The 22,246-nt window shown below is 39.3% G+C and overlaps 2 protein-coding genes across 9 annotated transcripts in view; one reads left to right on the top strand and one right to left on the bottom strand.

The window, feature by feature from the left end:
- Positions 1 to 767: 767 nt before the first annotated feature.
- On the top strand, positions 768 to 8,961 carry SVIP (small VCP interacting protein). 2 transcript variants are annotated; one of them, XM_048050889.2, is made up of 4 exons: positions 768 to 959; positions 1,712 to 1,762; positions 3,421 to 3,534; positions 5,964 to 8,961. In XM_048050889.2, exons 1-4 carry the CDS (start codon positions 897 to 899, stop codon positions 5,979 to 5,981), a joined length of 246 nt encoding a protein of 81 aa, XP_047906846.1. In that variant the 5' UTR covers positions 768 to 896; the 3' UTR covers positions 5,982 to 8,961. The 2 variants fall into 2 exon arrangements, with proteins under 2 accessions (XP_047906846.1, XP_047906847.1); XM_048050890.2 differs by lacking the exon at positions 5,964 to 8,961 and adding an exon at positions 4,329 to 5,094 and having other exon boundaries at positions 770 to 959.
- Positions 8,962 to 10,829: 1,868 nt separating this feature from the next.
- GAS2 (growth arrest specific 2) overlaps positions 10,830 to 22,246 on the bottom strand; it is a 92,295-nt gene continuing 80,878 nt past the window's right edge. For 6 of the 7 annotated variants that reach the window (XM_013177798.3, XM_048050887.2, XM_048050884.2 and 3 more), the window contains exon 8: positions 10,830 to 11,606. In XM_013177798.3, the coding sequence (XP_013033252.1) occupies positions 11,388 to 11,606 (219 nt within the window). In that variant the 3' untranslated portion in view covers positions 10,830 to 11,387. The remainder of the gene's footprint in view (positions 11,607 to 22,246) is intronic. The other variant, XM_066997458.1, reaches the window with a different exon arrangement.

Raw genomic sequence — 22,246 nt, forward strand, 5'->3', positions numbered from 1 at the left:
CTGACAGCTAAATACAATTTTGTCTGGTCAGAGGGAAGTTGTCTCAGGTTTGTGAATTAGGACCTCAGGAGCTTTCTGCTGATCCCAGGAAGCCCCCTGCTGACATACAGTATCAGTATCATCAACACCTTCTTGCCAAAAATACACGTACCCAATGTGTGGAAGCAGCCTGTGCCTGCTCAAGGCCAGTGGATGGCAGCCTAACACCAGGGAATGAAATGCTACTTCTCATTTAAGCATACTTCCAGTAAACTCCAAATCCTGTATAAGGTTTACCAGAGCGATCTGGAAATTAATTAGACTGCTGTCCCTCTTGCCCTAATACAATGACGGTAATGTAGTTTACTTTTTGAAGGATTTATTTTCTGTGTCCTTAAGTGAATAGAGATTGACGTTAATGTCATGAACAAATGGGAACTGGAATACTCTGTTATCCTTTGAAGAGGGATGACTACAGGCCTGCCGGCACCGGTTGGACATTAGCTACACGGAGACAGTTCCTTCCTCAGGTGGTGTCACCGATTGTGATTTCAACACCTCTTCAGTTCACCCTGTCAGTGACCCAACAAAGCAGCCAGGGACCGCAGCAGCTCCGGGTGCTGCCGCTGCCCAGGACGGAGGCCCCGCAGCAGAAGCTGGTAGAGCTCGCAGGGCCGGCTCCCAGGGCCAGGGAGAGGAAGCCGCGGCTGGAGGCAGCGCAGGCCGGCCCCAGCCGCACCCCGGCCCCGCCGCCCGGCCATGCCCGCCCCCGGCCGCCCCCGCACGGCCCCGAGGCGGGGCGGGCCCTGCCCGAGCGCGGCGCCGGGCGGAGGCCGCAGGCGGGGCCGCCGCCACCTCCTCCTCCTCCTCCTCCTCCTCCCCGGCCGCCGCCAGCCGTGCCGGCGGTGGGCCCTGCCATGGGGCTCTGCCTGCCCTGCCTGGGGGGCGCAGTCAAGGACGTGGTAGAGACGCCCGACCCGGTGAGTACGGCCCGGCCGCTTCCCCCCCCCGGCCCGGCCCGGCCGCCTGCGAGCGCGGTGAGGCCCAGCGGCCGCGGGCCTGGGCCCGCCGGGAAGCGGCCCGAGGGCTCCTCTGGAACATGGAGGCCGCGCCCAGCGCTGTCCCCGCGGGGCAGGAAGGGCCTGGGCCGCCCAGACCCGGCCCCACACTGGAGGCCCCGCCGCCTGTGTCCGCCCCCCGTGCTGGGCGGCCCCCGGGCCGCGCCTCCTTTTCCCCTGCCAAGGGAAGAAACGCAGCGGGTGCCCTGAACGCAGGGCTGGGGGCTCCCCCCAGCCTCACGGGGTCAGGTTTAGGCTGTAGTGACAGGGGCTGCTGCAGGAATGGTTACCCCTGTCCTCCCTCTTCCACTCCCCACCTGAGGCTTTTAGTCAGGAAGAGTACAACAACCCCTTCTTTACCTTCCCCAAGGACATTTATCACTGTCTTCTCCTTACAGCCTTGTTTTTCGGGCAGTGAAAGCCCCATAGAGGTTTCTAGGGGGGGAGGGTTGGACTGCAGCTCTGTCAGCAGCTGCTCCTGTAGCCTATTAGTCACTAAAAACATTTTGTTCTCCCACATTTGCAGTGGAGGTAAGAACGATGCTAATTGACATAAGGTTGGCATTTTGTGGCAGTTTGCAGTACAGATTTGAGTCATTTAAAAATTTAGACTTTTAAAAGAAGGTACAGACTGTATTGGAATAAAATTTCACTGTCTTTCACATTTTATTTAGGAAATAAAAAGAAGACAGTTAGCAGAAGCTGCTGAGAAGAGGCAGATGGAGGTAACGCCTGATTAAATGCTATTTATTCAGAATATATTTGGGTAGCTGGTTTACAGGGAAAGTAGCTAGGGCTTCTGCAGGAACACCAGATATCGTGCTGGATTGTGGGCATTGTCATGAAGTTTTCACAGTATTGATAACATTTTACCTCCATACTTAAATATATACACACACACTAGATTGTGCAGCTAGGTAAGTACTCAAAAGACCACTGCAAGGTAACTGAGCTTGTTTGGATGGAAGAAGTTCTTTAAGAGTTTGAAAACCATTAAGCAATTGAAGAGCAAGTTCACTGTTACTTTTTCACACACTATAAGACTTGAAAGCAAGAGACGGAAATACTGAGAACTAGAGTTGTCATACAACTGCTGCAATGGCAATTTCAAGTTACAATACATTTTACTTCTCTTAAAAATGCAGATTGTGGACACTTGCAAGTTTGATTTATCAACGTGGGAACAACCAAATGTTTTTTTTAGCTTAAATTCTATCAGGGTAAAAGTATGTACTTAGTCTTCCATCTTTTTAAGGCTGCTAGGTTTTAACAGTTTCAGTATACTTAAAGCTTCAAGAGGTAGAATGTCATTGATCTAACAGAGTGGCTAGAACTAGCTAGCCCATCTTCCTATCCTTACTTTTCAAGAAAGTCATTAAAAGATGAACCATACAAAAGTGACAGTAAGGAAAAAGTATATCCTGAAGACCACAGCTGATCAACGAAGAGAGAGTCACGTGTTACTTCTGTGTTACTGAAATTATATATCGAATTAAAAATTAACTATTATTGGTGACGACCACATTGACCTGGTCTTGAGGGAGTTTGATAAGTAATTGAAGCAACAGCAGTGACACTTCAGAGCCTTTCTGTAGAAATTGTTACTTTTCATTTTTGTCTCAGACTACATATTAAAAGCAATCCACATGTAGTCTCAAACGTTTTCATGGTTTTTTTGTTTGTTTTTGAGGATAGCTGCTTGAAATATACTTTTGAGAAGTGTATAAGAGAAAGAAGTCCTCATCTAGCTCTTAAATGGCTAAAATGGTTTCCTGGGAGGAAGGAGAAATGAAGCAAGTTGGGTTGCAGATAGCTTTGAAGTTCTGTGGTAGCTATTAGGCTATTAAAGAAAATACAAGTATCACTCAGTTACTCTCTTTAAAAAGAGAAATTGATAAACTTTTACCAGGGACTTTGGTAGCGTCTCCATTTGACAAGAAGATTTGAAAAATGTGAATGGATGATTAAACAGCTGAAGTTCTACCTGCCAAAATTGTCTCTTCCCACTTAAGTCTGTTCATGAGGGCAAGAAGAGGCCCTGACGCTGCAAAAAACTACAAACCAAAAGCCCAGGGCTTTTTTTGGGCAAGTGAAGTTCTGTCTTTGTGTCTTAAGGGATGCAAACTGGGTACGCTTAATTGCATTCAAGTATGTTCACCTGGATATATTAATATCAAACTAGAACTCCTTCACATAGCTGCAAGAACAAGAGCACTTAATATAAAGAAGTACCCTAGAAAGTCTGGTTTGACATCATGGTAGCGTTACTTACTGTTTCCATCTTTACATGCAAACCAGAGTTCACAAGGTACTGTTACCAAGACTCGCAGTTTGGCTTCTATCCATAAAAATAACTGACCTTATGCAAATATTTTTCTCGCAGGCTTCCTCTCGAGGTATTAAGAACACTTACTCCTTAGAGCAAAAGAAAAAGAAACAGGAAGAAATAGAAAAAAGAATTGCAGCTTCAGGTTCTGGAGGAGAAGGAGGACTGAGAGTAAGTTTAAAGATGAAACAGTATGATGCAACTGTCTTGATATTCACTGAGTAAAATCCAATTTTGTTCTATTGTTGTCTACAAGATTGAATAATGCAAGAAAAAACAAGAGAAAGGGAAATGGAATAGAAATAGAAGCATGTGTCATGTATTCTCAAGCAGATTTCATTTCTGGGATGCAAGGATGGCAGAGAGCTTTATTTTCTTGTCTTTCTCCCAGTTTCTGCACCAATGATCTGATTCTCTTCAGTTTTATGGTACTCTCAGCACTGGGGAACCTCCTCCCTGACCTCAGTGTCCCTTTTCAGTACCTCTTGAGACTTGCTCTCTTGGCTCAGAGTTTACAGAATATCATTCAACTAAGTACAGTAATTGCTTGGCATTTCAATTATCTTTTTCTCTTCCTAAAAAATATAAAATGCTGCCATATTTACTGATAAACTTGGTTGCTGCTATTGCTACCACTTTTCTAAATAAACTCTCAGAAAACCAGGTGGAAATTCAATGCAGGAGCTCTCCAGGGCAATAGGTGGATCCATTTCTTGAAACACAAGCTTTGTAAGCAATTATCTCTTCCCCCTATTGCTGGATATGAGGGCATTCATAGCAGTGAAACTGTGGGTGGGAGTTCACATATGCTACCACTGGTGAGCTTTGTGTCCACCACTCACTGGATATAAACTGCATTAGACAAGGGCATTGGTCTTCATACAACCTTGTGGTGTGGGCATTCCCCCCCCCCCCCCCCCAGCTTCATGCAAACCTGTGGTGCATTTTGTTGTTTTTTTCTTTAGTGGCAGGTTGGATAAAGAAGTATGACTTCTGGAGAGAAGATTGATGTTTACTGCCAATAACTTGCCAGTTTCTGCAGCTGAGTGGCACTTACTCATCATGTGGCTTTTGCTGTTTGCATATGAAGACTCAGCAGTACTTTGCCATTGCAGGAGGGCAGATGTGGAATTGTGTACTAAGAAAGTTAGGAGCTCAAGCCTCTGAACACTAGGTTTTGGCCAACTTCTGTTTTGTGTGCATGTTTTATTGGTTCCCTCTCAAGGGAGTGAGATGGGTTTTCTCACGTAGAAATGATGTCTTGACCCTGTAGTCAGTCTGTGTGTATGTTGTCTGGTCGGTTGGTACATCTATGTTTATGGCCAGCTTAGGCAGAGTTCACATGCCCATGTGATGTTTAACACTTACTTTGAGCTCTACAATTAAACTTTTCTCCAACTCCTTATATAAGATGGAGTTCATAAATATGTATTTGGATATGTAGGTTACCATATTTCTTTTCAGTTTCCTAATAACTTGTGAACTGCTTTAGGATTTAGTGCCTTTAAAAAAAACACAACTAAAGCAGACTCAATGGTAGGCCCTTACAGACTGGAGCCTTTTGACACTGCATAAAATACCTTTATAAACCCTGTATACTTACAGCAAGAAAGCTGTTCTATTGTGAGTCTAATAATCGTTCTCCTCACTTTCAGATGTGAATTTCTCTTAAAATAAGTATTTATAAGGAATATACTGGAACAAAAACAAAATTAAAAACACTTCATTCATTGTTTTGTTGTTTTTTGCCTTTTAAACACAAGAGGGCAGTGCTGCACTTCAGATGACTGAAAAAAAGCAAGAGACCCATTATGTCATCTGTTGGCCAGTTCATTTGCTGAAATTTCTGTACTATCTGGGTGGGTTTGTTACACTGCACTAACATTGGCCAAATGCCTGAAGCTGTGTCGCTTTTCTTCTGTGTTCAGGAATGTCTGTAATTCCCTTCCCAAATGTGAAGCTGCCTTGGATTATTTAGAGCTACCTAAACTATGGTATAACTAGTGACCTCAAGCCCCTGTTTTCACAGGCAAGGAAAGCTTGTTGCAGCATGATCAACGTTAAGAAGCTGGCTCCTCTTTTTCCTGAAAAGCATTAAGTTTGGCTCAGCATGTCATTGACCCCATTTTGACCTATGTTGGCTTTTCATCTTCCCTGAACTAGATAATTGTTTTACTTCCCAAATTGTGTCTCACATCGTCTTAGGAGCTCAGTCCTGACACAGGGAATTTCCTGGCGTAACCTTCATAATTGAGTCAAGAATATAGACCTTACAATGTTAATATGATACTGTTAGGGCTAAGAAGTTGTGTCCTTGGCAGATGATGAATACATGTAGTTTCCTTTGATTGTTTGCACTTGTTCTCTTCACTGCATTTAAAAAACATTACTATGACCAATTAATTCTAATGAAAATGCATTGAGATGTAATAAAGTATGTAAAAAAAAGTTTGCAATGTGAATTTCAATCCAACATCTGTCCCATTTGATGTCCTACAGAGATACATAGGTGGTACTTAGCACTGGGGCTTGTCATTTGGGATATTTCTAACACATTTTAGTTCTCACTCTCCATCTTATTGCTCCCCTAAAACCATAAGGGAAGATCAGCAAGCTGACCTAACAGAGAGTCTGCACTTGAATTGTGATCACGAAGATTTTCATGGAAATCAACATAATAACCTCATCAAGTAAGTTATGATTCCTGGACACCTGCTGAAGCTGCTTCTTTGTCAAAAGAAGAGGTATTTGCAGTGTGAAGTTGTCATGCTAGTGTGCTGCGACATGCTACCCACACTTGCTATAGATAGGGCAAGGTAAGCCTATTCTGCTCCAGGTACTATCGTCTGGACCAGCAAAAGTGCTCTACATTTATTTTAAAGATAACCATGCTGGCTGAACATCCACACCACTTGACATTGATTCCTGGTCCAGCCGACACAACTGGCTTACTTGTGGCTCTTGGCCTGGCAATGTTTCTGGAAGGTGGGAATAAACAAAAATCAGATCACCTCTGATTGAGCGGACCTTGTGTTTAAAGGAGATTTTGCAACCCAGAATTACCACAGAAGCAAATCTTGCTTCTTTGTCCATCCCTTCACTAAATAGGAGATATGTCCATGCTTTTTAAGTGACCTGGTTTTGAACGTGAAATTTATTCCTACAGCAAAGAAAGACTTGAGAGGATTTGGGGTGCTGTTATTCTGTATTACAAATCACCAAGTGATAAAACTGTTTTTAAAAAAAGCTTTCTGCACCATGCTGGCTTGATTGTTTGGGTGATCACAGCCTGAACCTAAGCGGGGAAATGATTTGGGCGAATAAAAACCCTTCTTATTTTCCTAAGTTTTCTGATAACATTAATACCAGATCAGAATGAAAGCAAGACATACTGCAGTTCAGTAGCATACAATTTATAGTTACCTACAGAGTGCCATTAAGTGGTAAAGCCAACGGCTACACAGATTCAGGCTGCTCTCTACTTGGAGAAACAGATACCACCCCCCTCTTTGTTACCACTTTGTGCTGCACTAAGTAGCTATTAAACTCAATAGGAATTGGGTCCTTATTTCCTCCATTCCTGTCAGTTCACTTCCCCTCAGAAACTGTTCAAAAACATTCAGATGAGTTAGGTGGTTGATACCTTGTTTGATTTACAGCACTATGAGTACACCTCTTCCACTTACCTTCTGAAAGCATTTTTAGTTTCTTGCAAAAAAATAAATCCTGGCAGTCAGAAAACAATGCTTCTGAACTGACATCAAAAGGGCTCAAACTGAGTGATAGGATAGTCATTGCAGCAATAGTTGCAGAATGAAACCATCTGCTACTGGATATTGTATAGATACACTGATTCCAGGCAGAGAACGTTTGGGGCAGGACTTGCTGAGGTTTGCAAGGACACAGAAGCTGTGGCTCCCCATGGGTAGGCAGGTAGCACCACTGGGAGCCCTTAGCCAAACAGATGGCTTCAGCATGTGGTTTGGGCACCCTGACAGATTCAATCACGGAGACAAAGCTCATCAGGTATGAGTGGTGCCAGCAGCTGGACTGGGATGGAAAAACCTCTCCAGCCCCATAAAAGTTTGCGTGATCTTAAAGGTCTGTTTCACCTTACTTTAGACTCCAGTATACCCACAGGCTAAGAAAGTACGAGACAAAGCAAAGTAAAGGCACTTGGCTTCCTTCCCAGTCAGCAGCCAACACGGCAGTACACAATATAAGCCCCAGAAGAGCCAAACCCTCGTAAGCATCTCTAGCAGATGCTGCTGTAACACCGTGCTGTGGCAAACAGCTCATCTCACTGATCTAAAATGAACACATATAATGAATTCAGTGTTGCGTCTTCAGTTATAAGAAGCTTGCTATACCTTCCCACACATATATTCACACCTCACTCTTTCACTCATCCCCACCAACAGCCCTTGAGCTGGTTACCATAGAATTTTTATCTCTTGAGTTGCTGTTGGGAGAGGGGGGAAAAAAGAAAAGTTGGTAATGCAAATGAAGGCTCAATTATCACTACAATAAGGTACTGTCCCCACTCAATTATATAAATAAATCTGCTTGGAAAAAAAAAAAGACAAATAGAATATGAACAGCAAGGTAACATAAGGTATGTTCTGCAATAAACATTAACAGGTGTTACAATTAACATTTCCAAGCTATTTCTGAATTGTTTCCAGAATTATGATGTTTATTTGACATTATATGATAATAGTTTTTAAAAGCCATCTTATGCTGATTATCATCTTGAGTTCTACCACCATTATTTATTTATTCACAGCTAAAAAGTGTTTCCGTGTTGTCTTCTACATGACCCAACTCACACTTCAAGAAGAGGCTCTGGTCCAGCTGAGAGTAGCTCAGCTTTGTAAGACTTTCAGCCTCCCTGACACTCACACTCTGCAGAGTTACACGATGATAAGTTGAGCTAAAGTCACTACATGGTCCTCTTCCTTACTGTCAACCTCCATTGATGTGTCAACACTTCAGCTTTTTGCTACTCACTGTTGTAACAAGGAACTATTTCAGAGTCTCAACAGATCTTGCTTAGGATACAAAAGAACATTTGCACATCTGATACACTGCAGGTCAGAGTACCTGGTGGTACTCTGATATTCAGTTCAGTCTCCTAGGAATCTGTGCAAGATACCTTACTAGCCACACACCATACCACAGAAAGTTTAAGTATCATCCAGAATAGCTAACGACCAACTTTGTTTCCCCTCTACAGATAACATTCTTCAAGAAACCTGTTCTGTTCCCATACTAGCAAACAACAAGCGCTCTAACTCTTTCAGCAAGATGTGGGTGCTCAGCTTTAACTTTGTAATGTGAATTTCAGACTCCTAACTCCTCTGAACAAAGAAAACCACAAAAAACCAACTTCAACATTGCTTCAGAGTCTAGTACAATAATAAAACACCACTTCTCTAATGAGCTACACTTACCTTCCAAATAGGATACCTCCAGCCCCTCTCTCCAAAGGCAGTTACATTACTGCAGGATTTTATTGACTCTCCTCCTTTAACTTCCTTCTCCTTGCTCCACACCCATCCCAGGTGCATCAAATGACAGAAGCCCCACCTGAAAACCTTTTACTCCAGTTAGGTGGTAGCAGGCAGTACTTTAAAAAAAAATCCATTATAGGACTCCTATTATGCCACCAATTAAGTTGAAGTTTTAAGTCAAGTAGTACTTTAATGTGATTTTAGGATGCTTGAGTACCCTAAATGAAAAAAGACTGTTTGCTAGCTACAGTCCAAATGCATACCTTAGTTTATTATTTATTTATTTTTTAAATTTAAAATCTTGGTTTGGATTTACTGGGATTATTTGTTGATGCTTAATGTTAAAATAAATCTAAGTATAGCTTATATATATAAAATTGTAAATGTCTGTTCTTAATCTATTAACATGTAAATATCTTCCAATATGTTATAGAAAAGATAGTAATGTAAACTTAAACATGGATGATGGAAACACAACTATTTATGTTTAAAAGAGTAACCATGACTGCAAAGTAAACATCTGACACTTTTTCAAGTTGTTTTTTTTTTCTTCTCTCTTCATTTAAAAACAGATCTCTCTGCATATATTAGGAACTTTTTTCTTTTTTTTAGCTGTGCTTCCTTGTTTTCTTTTTTGAAAACAAAACAAAAATTAGTGCTGCTTATGGTCTGTTCCCCGCTACTTTTAGGGCTACATATATTGTTTCTATGAGATTTGTGTCTTGCTATGGCCTTTTGAAGGACTTACCACTCAAGTATATGTTTACTTTTCCTAGAAAATAGCTTAAAATAAGAATAAAAGTCTACAAGTTTTCTTTCCAGCAACATGTTTAGAGTTATGTACTGCTATTTAGTACTGTGCACCAAGCAACTGTGTATTGCTAGTATTTAGCAGGTATTTATAGGTAGGATGGTTCTACTGATGTGTGATAACAAGTGCTGGTTTTAGTAAGGCGTTGAGCATGAAGACACAAGGTCTTGAGCTTGTCTTGCTGTAGCCAATAGAAATCTTGCCTTTAATTTTTAAGACCACAGGAGCAGATTATAAAGGTATTTATTAAAATTAAAAAGTACAGAAAAATAGCAGTTGATACTTAAAAAAAAAACAAACAAAAAAAAAAACCACCTCAGGAACACTTTTGATTCTGTTCTTTTCCTGCAAAGGAAAATTAATTCTAAACAAAATCCAAGTATTTTCTGTGCTATCTGTCATAAGTAAATGTTTGCACCACCATTTGCTGCTTACCTTATTATTAGGTTAGCAAGCAGTTCTACGTTGTAGGCATCTACTCAGTAGCAGCAAAGTGCAGGAATACAGGTTACAAATACCAAACAAGACTTTGAAAACATATGAGTATTTTAAAAAAGTTTATTTCATTTGTAATGAAACAACTGAGTTCTGCTCGAATTTATACAGTCAGTGAAATAATCCTATAAAATGATTTTTCTAGGAAGTTATAAGGCACATAAATTACCAAATATAAACAAAGAAAAGTAGCCAAAATTATGAACTAAGCCCCAATATGTCTTTAGCTATTTTAGAGGTGTGTGAATGATTTACAAGAATGTGAATCACTCTACTGACAGAATAATGAATATTTTGTATTTGGCATGACCAATAGAATGAAAAATAAGGGGAAGGAAAAGCTCACATTCAAGAAGAGGATAATGTTTTGTGATGGAGGAGGGACTAGTCTCTTCTGAAGCCCCTCCTTGGGTAGAAGGGCCATGCATCTTTTACTGCTTCCCTTCATGGCTTGCAAAACGCCACCCTGCTAGTACAGCTGGCCACCTCTGTTGTCTGACAGGGGAAGGGGCAACCTCTCAGCTTCGTTCTGCTTCTATATTGGGCAACTCTGTCAGAAAGAGGAAGGATCTACGTGCAGATCTAGCACTCGGTATTGCCTTCTGTTTTAAAGAGTAGAAGGGTTGTGGGTCTTTCTTCTTGGGCTATTTTATGTTTTTTTTAAGTAATCACTTTGGGAAATTGTTTGGCATGCAACAAGTCTCTATATTCTATTGCTTAAGAAAATCTTGCAACCCATAATAATAGTCAATTCTGATTTCATTTCAAGAGGCATTACCAAATAATTTCCACAAATACTAATTTTCCACCTGCATATATATATTTCAACTAGTCTAACAGTCAAGGATTCAATGTCATAAGATTTTCATACAAATATACTGTATTATGTATTTTCTTCCTTTAACAGGATCCACTCCTTTATGTAACTCTAAGTATACATTCACGTATTAAAGAGTAATAATTTGGCTAAAAATATATGTCTATTTCTTATCTGATTGTAGTAATTAGCCTAGCAAGGGTAATCTGCTATAAAAGATACAGTACTAGAAATAAATATTTCTACAATTCAAAGATCTTCAAAATGGGTTGCCATTTCCAGTCTGAAAGTTTCTGAAGTCCTTTTAAAGCATAAACTAACTTTGCTACACTTGAGAAAATAATTTGGACCTACATATATAGAGTCCCAATCACATGAGAAGCTTATTTCACTTAATCTCCTTCTTGGTTTTGTAATGGGCAGAAACAACCAGATAATTGTCTGGATTCATGTCCCTGAGGGTTGGAGACTTGCTCTGAACTGGAGAAGTTTTCCCATCCACTCGAGAGATCTGCAGCATTCGGCATGGGTCATGCTTCAGTAAGTAACCTGCAAAAGTCTCCCATCCTCCTCCAACACGGACCATCACATGTTTGTTGTGCAGCATCTGAAATTACATATAAAAGAAAAAAAAAGTCTTCAAGGTGAACCATTCACTGGGCTTTCATTCTTCCTGCTGGTAAAAGCTCTGCTTACTTTAATTAAAAGTCGCAGACATATATTAGTAATCTGCTTTACAATAAAAGGAAAAGAAACAAAACTGTAGAATGTTTTTAATTTGAATTCAATAACTATGAATATAAAAAAAAAACTTTAATAAAATGAAATAGTATTTAAAACTAAAAAATTTCATACTTTCTGTAAACATTACTACTTTTTTTCCTAGTCTGATGCCACTGAGTGATCCTGTTCTTCACGTAGTTAGTATAAACTGGTAGGGGACATGGACGATTTTTTTGAAAATACATTAGTAAAGATACCATCGTATATGTTTTGAGACTGGTTTTTGTTTACATGAGAGGGAACTATATAAATGAAGTAGTGAGGGAAAAAAAAAAACAAACAAATTCCTTTATCTCCTAAAATATCAAAAAAAAGTTATTTAAGAAAATGAAGAAATGAAGTACCGTTTAGTTTTGAAGTACAATTTAGTATTGCTGACATATATTGTAAATAAAATGCTATAAGGAGGGACATCAAAACTGCTATATCTGTAGCTGTTTTGAGATACCTCAATTTATGCTGAGTTGTAAAAGAAAATACAATGAAAGTCCCTAGGCTCATCCCAGGAGAAGATCTCAGTAGTGCTTATGCTTGCTGTCTTTATTCCAGCAACACTGGTGCTTGACTTACAAAGAAATTTTAGGTTAAGACAGAGGTATCCAACCGTCCAGTTAGGTACCTTTCTCTATTGTAGAGTGTGGACCTCAAGGTCCACGCTTATTTTCTGCCTAAACTCAAATAAGGCTTTTCACCAATTACAGAGGTAACTTCTCTGCACCTAGTCAAGTCATAATTCATGCATTGAAACATGCTTTGATTAAATGCGTCTCATGAATTGCAAAACATCATTTAGCCATAGCACATGAAATTAAAAATTTGCTTTGTGAAAGTTCCACCTCCAGGCTACCATCCTCAGACAGCTCTACATTGTCCTACACGTCCACAACTCCCTTGAGGGCTTACAGTATTTGCACTTCTGAGAGTTATGTGGCACACAGACCTTTTGTAACATAGCCCAGTGGTGCACAATCACTACACAGAGTACAGACAGCAAAGCAAATAAATAAATACATGAATAAAAATCCCCAACCAAACAAAATCCGGGATAATAAAAGGCAAAAATATTAGGAAAAAAAAAAAAAAAACAAAACAAAACATAAAAACACCACCAAGCCAACAATAAAAACAAGCATAAGAACACCCCAACTTAGCCTAAAAAGATATTGTTTCACTCCTGTTACAACTGACAGATCCATTTGGAGGGGAGAAAACACGAAAATGAGTACCTGTAAAACTTTCTGAAGTTTGAAAATGGGGTAAATTTATTAGGAATCAAGCTCTTTATTTGGACAAACAGCTACAGATAAAATCTTGTCTGAAAGTTTTCATTTAAAACTTTTTAGTGTGAGGAAAATAATTGTTCCCGTGTCAGCATTTTGTTTTTTATATGAAACTCGTTGGGAAGTCAATTCAGCTTTATAGACGCTGAAAAATACAGTTACTTCTGGTCTATCCTAAATAAATGAGAGCAAATTGCAGTATTCCTTGTTTAATTAGGATCTCTCTGACACTGAGACTGTGTGTGCTGTTGGTCTGTATTGCAGGAAAGTTAGCCCCTCTGCAACAGGGAAATTTTTCGCTAAATACACACGGGTGTGAAAGCAGAATCAGATTCACATCTTCATCAGCCACACTTTTTGTCTTTCCTCTCCAGCTTTGTTCAATAGTTTCAAGCCTTTGTTTTGAACTTACAATGTATGATCAGCCTTCAGTGGCATGAGATTTAAATGACATCTTTAGTCTGGACAATGTATCATGAAAGAAACAAATGGTTTTTACATCAAATTAAAAACTGCAGTTCAAACAGTGACAGTGCCTTACGACAACAGTATACATACTTTCATTTAGCTGCTTTCTCCTGTTTGAATGCTTTAAAAAAAAAACATTTTGAGAAATGTCCCCAGAACTTGTAAAGTAAAAGCATGTTAAACCCTCCATCAGTCCACCACAATATGTGATGCTGCCGTGGGAATGAGTTAAGTGTTGCTGAATTTCAGCTTCCACTTATTGTCAGAGGGGGCTTCACGTTCCAAAAGAAGTTAGTATCTGGACTTCTGATTAAGAGTTAGGAATGGAAAGTTAGTAAAAAATATATTTGGTTCAATTCCCCTTAGGGACTGCTGCACAGACAAATAAAACCTACGGCTGGTATGCTATTTCCCGATGCTCAGGTTAAATATACATCTTCTGTCTTTCTCCTCCTTTTTGAATATATTATTATTATATTATAAAATTCATTGAATGTTTGCTCTCTGTAGAGATGGGGTTTTCCTGCATCCTAAATATGCTCATTGTTTATGCTGTGCTGTGCCACAAGAGAACAATTTTATTCCTATGGCCATATTTTGATTTCAGGAACACCAGCACGAATCCAGAATAAATCTGCTAGCTTCAAAATTGCTCTGGACTCACAGAAGTATAAAGGATTTCTCCTGCATCTATAAATAATTGCTCTAATTTCTAACTGAAAAAGCCATTTCCACTGCAACACCCTTCAGCTGAAGATGAAACTTTTGGTTGAGATCCTATAATCCCCGCAATTCAGCTTTTCCATTGCATGAGAACTCTGAGAAAGAAGTTGGATACCACAGTAATAAATCTAATTAGTCAGTTATCAAGGTCGATAAATTCATAACATTAATGTATTTTGACGCTGCTATCCAGCCAATTAAAGCTGAGAAAACCCATCCAAATGACCAAATTACCAGACAATACCATCGCAGAAGAAATTATAGATTGTTTTGGTATGCATTAAGGCTATATGAAGGGATAACAGGCAAAATAATTGATAGAAGTTCAAAGTAAGCTGTCACTATATAGGACTTTGACATCAAAGCGAAACATGGTTTAAACTGTTTTGGTTTTTGCATAAAGGAATTGAGGGAACTTTGTGGACTATTGGAGAGATATTAGGCTGTACGTGAAGATATTAAGCTCATGTAAATAAGCATAGCTCTACTGACTTGAAAAAGTCTATTCGGTTTTATAGGAACTGAAAATCTGGCCCAAAACTGTTATTCTTCAGATTATATTACAATTTTCTTTAAGGATATTTCAGGGAGGGGAAGGGAAGCAGGGGGAGGAATTACACATGATGGATCTCATCCAAATCCTGCAAAAGCCAACGGAAAGAATCCTACTGACTTTAATGGCACTGGGGCTGGGCTCTGGAAGCCAAACTCAGCAACCTAAAGCAAATCGCAGTCTGGAGTCAGTCAGCGTGATTTTAGGCCAACTTCTGAAATGATGTAGGCTACATACTGAGAGTATATTGACTATAAAATCCAAAGGTGTTTGGCAAAATAACGCAGCACATCACACCAGAGGCTGCACAGAGAAAATTTTGCACTCCAAAAGTATGAAGTTAATGAGATTGGGAAAGATAAGAGCTGAATGTATTTTAATTAAATTTTCCTGAATACGAGCCATTTAGATTTATTGTCATCAGAAGATAAAACTCTTGTTTCTTGTATCTTAGCATTTAGGGGACCTTTTTTGACAGATGTTCAGAACCACATAATTAAATGGGCTTCTAGATGAATATATTTTCACAGTGGCCCCAGAGATATTGCAGGCCACAAAAAAAAAAAAAAAAAAAAGAGAGAGAGAGAGATAGAGAGATCCCAGTGTTGGTAAGACTTACGCACACTGCTTTGTCAGCACAGTACCTGCAGCAAGCTGGAACACCTCCCTGCCAGGCTTCGAGGCCAGTGCTAAGTCACACCAGCAGTCACAGCAGCACCAGCACACCCGTATCTTGCACTCAGTCATGGCACTTCAACCACTTTAACTTTTTTTTTTTTTTTTTCCTTCTGGAAATGCAGCTGAAGCTCTTTAGCAATCGTTTTGCTCTGCAACTTGTCTGTACCATTTACATTGGTGATCTACCCTCCTGTCTATGCCAAAAACTGGCTTTCTCAAGTCTCAATATTAGTCACTAATCATTTTTCATGACAGGCTTGGCTGTTACCTATGTCCTCTTGAAGCTTGCCACTGAAAATTATCACATCTGTCACTTCACGTGAAGCCCAGCCTGGTAGGGCCCAAAGAAAGACTCCAAGAAATACTGGCAATATACAGAGAAGCCTGTCCAGCCATATGCCTTCATGGACGCTCCAAAAGAAACTGTGACAATATCAGTTCAACATCTCTGACGGTCACCGAGAAGTACAGAGAAGTCTATGCCAACATGTAATGCTAATACTCTGTTCAAACGGGTGATGACTAGGGGCTGGCTGAGAAGATGGCATTGAGGAGAGCTGAGTGGGCACCGGCCAGTGGTCAGAGAAAGGTCTGAAAATTGAAAACAGCTTTGATAAAAAAAGAAATGGGGAGAAACTACACAGAGGTGCAGGTCATGCTGATAGTGGCCGGTTGCTATCTGCCCCAAACTGCGGATTTAGATTTAGGGATGGGGCAAGCCAGCAGCAGTTTGGGTCCAGATTCCTACTTCTTCTGTGGAGTTTTTGAGAAGTTCTGATGTAAGCCAGTCCAAGGGCACTGGACAGAAGAAAAAGAGCTGCAGTACTGCCCTGTGGCCCGTGGATTAGCAGTACTTAATGGTGATGTTTAGTAACATCGTATTTCCATGATCATTAATATTATCACTCTGACAGCGTATTAGTTTCCAGTACATGCCTGTACAGTAAATGCAGTCACATAGGTATTTGCACCAAGTCTTCTAGATACTTTCAAACGGGGAAGTGAATTTTCAGAAATACGCAGGTAATTGTTGCTCTGTGGAGTTTTGCTACTTCCCTGAGGATTCAGTGACCTGAAAATGCCTGAAAATAATAGTCTCCTGATAAATTGCAGCAAGCCACATAATTACAGACTTGAAAATTACCTTGTTAGCAGAGATTATGAAACTTCATCTCTAGAGTTCATCATAAAATTTATAGCAAAATGCTGCAATACCATCAGATTTAAGCACCAGTCAGGTTAGATTTAGATACATTTCTATTTTTAAAAGTTTCCAGCCACTCCAACATGCATTTATACGAGGTATTATTGCTCTGCATACATAGAGTTCACCCTTATGGACAAAAGGGATCATGGGCACGATCCCCAAGAGTATATGGAAGGAAAACAGCTCCCATGCAACTATTATTTTTCTTGGCTCTCGTTCTCCTTTTGTCATTGAATTTGTGGGTGTTAATGTCTTCTCAGAGAAAAGCAGGAGTCTGACAAAACATAAGGCTGATTTTAAATGTTTAAGAACTCATTTGTGTGCCTAAGTGCACATCTAAGGAATTCAAATTGAACCTCAACTCTGCAAATCTGGAAAAGTGCAAATTATGTAGTCAACTCCAGATATTAATTATTCATCCCCACTGAAGTAATCTTCTTAGAGTATATTAATGTGCATTTTGGCAGACAAGAGTATATTAGTCCCTTCCAACCTGAATTACACTATGATCTGATTATATAAATAAAAAAGATGCTTCCCCACCTGAAAAACAGAACTCTGTTTTTCTTTGTCATCCCTCATTAGGTCATGTTTTGTCTAACCACCTCTTAATATAGGATTATACAAAACTGGTTTGGATTATGTTTGCTACTTTTAAAAGTTTCAAATAATGCAACTTATATTGCTCCCGCCATTACATATGGATTTGTTTAGGGACCTCCTCTGAGTTTTTGTGTCGTAGTTCTGAAGCCCCAATAAGGGAGCTCGCGCTTCCCCTCTCTGCAGAAACCACACTAATGACATGGAAAATAGGCAGCTCACTGGATTAACATTTCCCTCTCATTTTCAGGGACTTATGTGTAGTAAATCACACTACATCAATCTCACTTAGATGGAAAAAGCATTATAAAAAAGCTCAACTTGAAAAAAAGTTGTCAAGTGCTCACGGTAATTGCTTGTCTCAATATTTCTAACTGTGCTGGAGTCGGGTTTTAAAATTACCACTCCTTCTGAATTATAAAGAATTGTATTTTCATGTTATATCGTGGGCGATACCAAACACATTGACAGGTATTCACTCTGTTAAGTGAAGCGATCTCTTATGCTATGTTGTATACATAAAGATCGCAGTGGAACGATACCTTACAAATGAGTTAGAAGCCTCACTGGTTTAAGTCTATATTCTCTAAACAAATCAAATGCAAACATTCCTGATTTTTTTTTTCCTGGTGGAAAATAAACCAGCATTGAGGCATTCTTCAAAATCCTTAAGTCTCCAGTTTGGGGCAGACTAACATTTATTGTTTTACATCAAGTGATACTTCTCACTGAGCAAGGAGCTCAGTTTTCATGTAGAACCTAATAAAGTTCCCAACCGCTTCAGCAACACCCACACTTCTCCATGGCTATTGACTGACATACAGGGGCAGGGAATGAAAGAAGCATTGACTTAAATAGGTGATACAAAAATTGTATCAGTGTAGTTCCAGCTGGAATGATTTTCAGTGGCTGCTGATACACTGAAGCCTGATGGATTTTCCAGGTGACGCAGCCATAGAGGCTCACACCGATGGAGCCTTCTAACCATTTAATTACAGTACATATAGACCAGGCCTTACAATGACAGATCAGAAGCCTCCTGTAATTCGCTGAGTCATTTGTACAAAGTTTGTTTTAGATCAAAAGATCAAGCAAAGTTTGTATACAGAAGGCATCTAAATAATCACTTGCATGTGCAAGTACCCAAAAGTCAACCTAAAGGTGAGTAGCATGTAACAGAAAATGTTTCAGAAAATGTTTCAGTAGTATAAAACAGAAAATGCACAAGCATCTGCTTTTCTTCTTCTCAAAATTTGGCTCTAAGATCACTCAGCCAAAATTTATCAGAGAAGACTACAGACTTTTCTCTCTGAAGACAGGACCTTAATTCAGGAGGTCACCCAAAGTCAAGACAGTGATTTTAAGCTTATCCTTACCTCTTTAGAAGTTATAATCTACTAAGTGAATCTTTCTCCAAAACTGAGCTGAGTACTAATTTCCATACATTCTCCTAGCCAAGAACTGTTTTTATATCAGAGTGCTGAAGACAGAAGAAGGAATGCTAGCGGTTCAGTGTTAGTAAGATGTTCAGGAACATTTTTAAGACAAGCACTATCTTTCACTATATATACTGCAGGATTGTCCAGTATCACATAACAAATAAGAATTTAGGGCACAGTGACATATTTTGGTACCATTTACCGTATTTAACTCCAAACTGCTTCAGATATACATATCAGATTCACGTTAGTAGCATGTTATTTATTCTTCAGCAATAAGAATGAGATAATAGTGTTAATTAATAATGTCCTCTGTCACAGACAGCGTTGCAGCTTGAAAGAATTATTATTTTACACTTTTTATTTACATTTAAATCTATTAACAGATTCTATGATAAAGTAGAAAAGGAAATGTTTAAATGTACAAAAAAATAAAGAAGATTGACTCTCCACATTTTGAAAGCTGGCTCAATAACAGATATAGTCTTGTCTCCTATTCAGTCTCAAGATTAGTACAGCTTTGTATCTTTTTCCATTTGTCATTGAAAAAATTAGCCATTTATTATTATTTTTAGAAAGGATCGAACCGGGAATTAATAAAGTGAAAATTTGTCACAGAATGCAATGAATCTGGGTGAGCAGTACTTGGAGATTTTCTTACTTACACTTCGCTTTTCCAGAACTGACCTGAAACATGTAGCTCTTCACAGGTTTCGTAAAATGGCTGATGGTGTCAATGCTAAGAGCCAATGCCTAATTGTAAAACACCTGTTTTCTTTTTGGTGCTTAGAGAAAAGATCAGAGCTTGGCTAGCCTGAACAATGATTTACGCTCACTCCTCAAAATGATCCTGCCAATTTGGCCTTTGTCAGTCTGACTGAGGAAGTTTTGGAAGGCAGAGCTCTATCGGATTTTTTCAATATTGTGTAGAAAAGGGGGGTATTAAATTATTTAACTATCTTCTTTATGTACCCTCCCTTGCTCACAGGGTTTTCTGGGATCACAGAAGTTGAATTCTTAAGATTGTTCCACCTCTACCTGAAAATGCCAATCTGCAAGTAGAAAAAGAAAAGGTGTTTGAAACATTATGCCACAAAGCCAGAAGACTCATGAACAATACTTAAAGCATAATGCTTGCAAGCTTCAAAATACTTAAGCACTGATATTAAAATGATCCATGTGAGATACCTAAGTAAACTCCTGGTCTCCTAGCAGATTAACTAACATATGCACCAAAAGGTCTCAAGGGAAACATAGCGAAGTCTAATAAAACCGAATAAGACCAGTTACACAACGTTTTCATTAAGTGACTGATCCAGTTCCTACTGAACACAATGGGAATTTAGCCAACTTCTCAAAATGTATTTTGGGTTGTGTTCTTCTGAAATCTAAACCTGAACCTTTTGCTAATATGAGTGATTTTTTTCTTTTCTGAAAAGCCCTAAGGATAAGGGCTTTAAAACTGTATGCACTATGTCCTTTGTTAATTAAATCCACCCCCTTAAAAAGGAGCCCTCTCATTCCCCTTTTAATCTCACAGATATTTGTATGAAGAGATGTATAATAGCATCAACTTTCTTACTTCACTAAATCACACTGCAGAGATTTCTCTTCTTTTAAAATACAAACTGAATCGCTTTCACCTAACTCGTCCTTACTTAATTGATCAGACAGTCATTTTGCTTTTGTGGTGATTTCTCATTTTTCTAGACTGACATTACTGTTCATTTATCAACTGTCCATTTGGCTAATGCTTCCATCTGCCAAAAAAACACAAGAATAAATAAATGCCAAAAAATAAATAAAAATTAAAAAAAAAAATTAAGCAAAAGAAGCACAACTAAAGGTGACCTGAAACAAGAACACCTTTTCCCCAAAGGACTCAGTTCCTTTTCAAAACCTTTTTAATTTCATTTGCAAGTTCCTGCTAGAGGATCTGTGGACCTCACTTGAGATTTCCACCTCACCACTTTTCAATTGATTTTTCCAATACTTATACACGTTGTTAAACGTTATTATCAGTCAAAACTGTTTCTTTATAGGACTTATGAAACACTGTTATAAGATGTCACATTTTCAGCACAGGGCTGATGATTCAGATGGGAACTGAACACATCTGCATCCTGCTATGACAGAAACTGCTAAGACAGAAATGAGTGTCTAGTGATTCAACTCAAATCAGACTGCAGTAGCTCAAATATAAAGTCTTCGCATATTAACATAACTTGTAGGTATGACCTATATTATCTGGTCACCTGCTCAAGAAAGTTAAAACATTCTAACACTGCTTAAGTAACATAAAATTCGTACACGACTGTAAATTCTTTATCCTAGCTGCTTAAGGGGAAGGCAAATGAAATATGTATAACCCTTTAAAAATCTGGGGACAGTGCTAACCAGTATCTCAATTCTTTGCCTTTTGTCCTCACATAGAGCTAAATGTTGCTCCTTTGTTATAGTTTATGCAGAAGGCAAATCCTCCTCACCAAGCACCACAGCAATATGAAATGAAAACAATCATTTACATGTAGTCACAGCTCAGCAAGCTGGAGTGTAGTAGGGATAGAAACCCAATACCAAAGGGAAAGATTTAATACACTGTCTGTTTCTAGAGCTTTTCCCTAGTGGAGGTACATGTGGAAAAGTTGAAGTAGCTTCTTAGTTACAAACTGGTTTTACAATATGCATTTGCTGAAAGCGGACACTGTATAAAGACTTTAAACAATCCAGGAAACATATTTGAGCACAAATATGTAGGGTGTCTAAGAAGACAGAATTAATAGGATGCTACATGACTAAAGTTTCGTACAGTCTGAGGGGAACAGCTAGGACTGTGACCTCCACTTAAGGAAGAGAATGGCAAATGACAGCCTCGTGACAGCACGGGAGGGCAGGAAGCCCAGGACATAAGGATGACTGAGCCAATAACAAACAGGTGACCTAGAAACACCCAGTGTAACACTACAGACAGTAATATGTAAGAGCCACGGGAAGCAAAGTTTATTTTTAAGAGGCCTCTAACAGTAAGCAAGAATCCAAGAATCAAGCAGCACAATGAAGCCCTGTACTGATGTTAGATATGGAATATTAAAAGACAGAAAGAGAGACTTAGGGGTAACTAAAATAAATTATTGAAATTATTGAACAACAACGTAATGACTCGGAGGACAAACTAGAAATGTGACTGACAATGCTGTACCAATAATTACAGGATCTAGCAAAAAAGATTATTTTTAGTTAACGTCATGATTTGAAAAGAAATCAGAGACTGAAACTATGGAGCAAGATCAAGGGAATTCCACATAATACCTGGCATCAGAACCTGAGGCACACACAGAGACATATATGGAAGGTGGTGTCAGAGGGACAGAGAATTTTATTGGAATGGGGTAGGGAAGAAGAAGGGTCCACTTGCATGGTGAAATGAACAGAAAGATCTCATTAGGCCTGAGGCATTGAGGAACAAACAGTTGATTATTGAAGAGGTCCAGTCTTGACAAAGTAGCATTTCCCCAG

This window comes from Anser cygnoides, chromosome 5 (assembly GCF_040182565.1).
Source record: "Anser cygnoides isolate HZ-2024a breed goose chromosome 5, Taihu_goose_T2T_genome, whole genome shotgun sequence".
Lineage (NCBI taxonomy): Eukaryota > Metazoa > Chordata > Aves > Anseriformes > Anatidae > Anser > Anser cygnoides.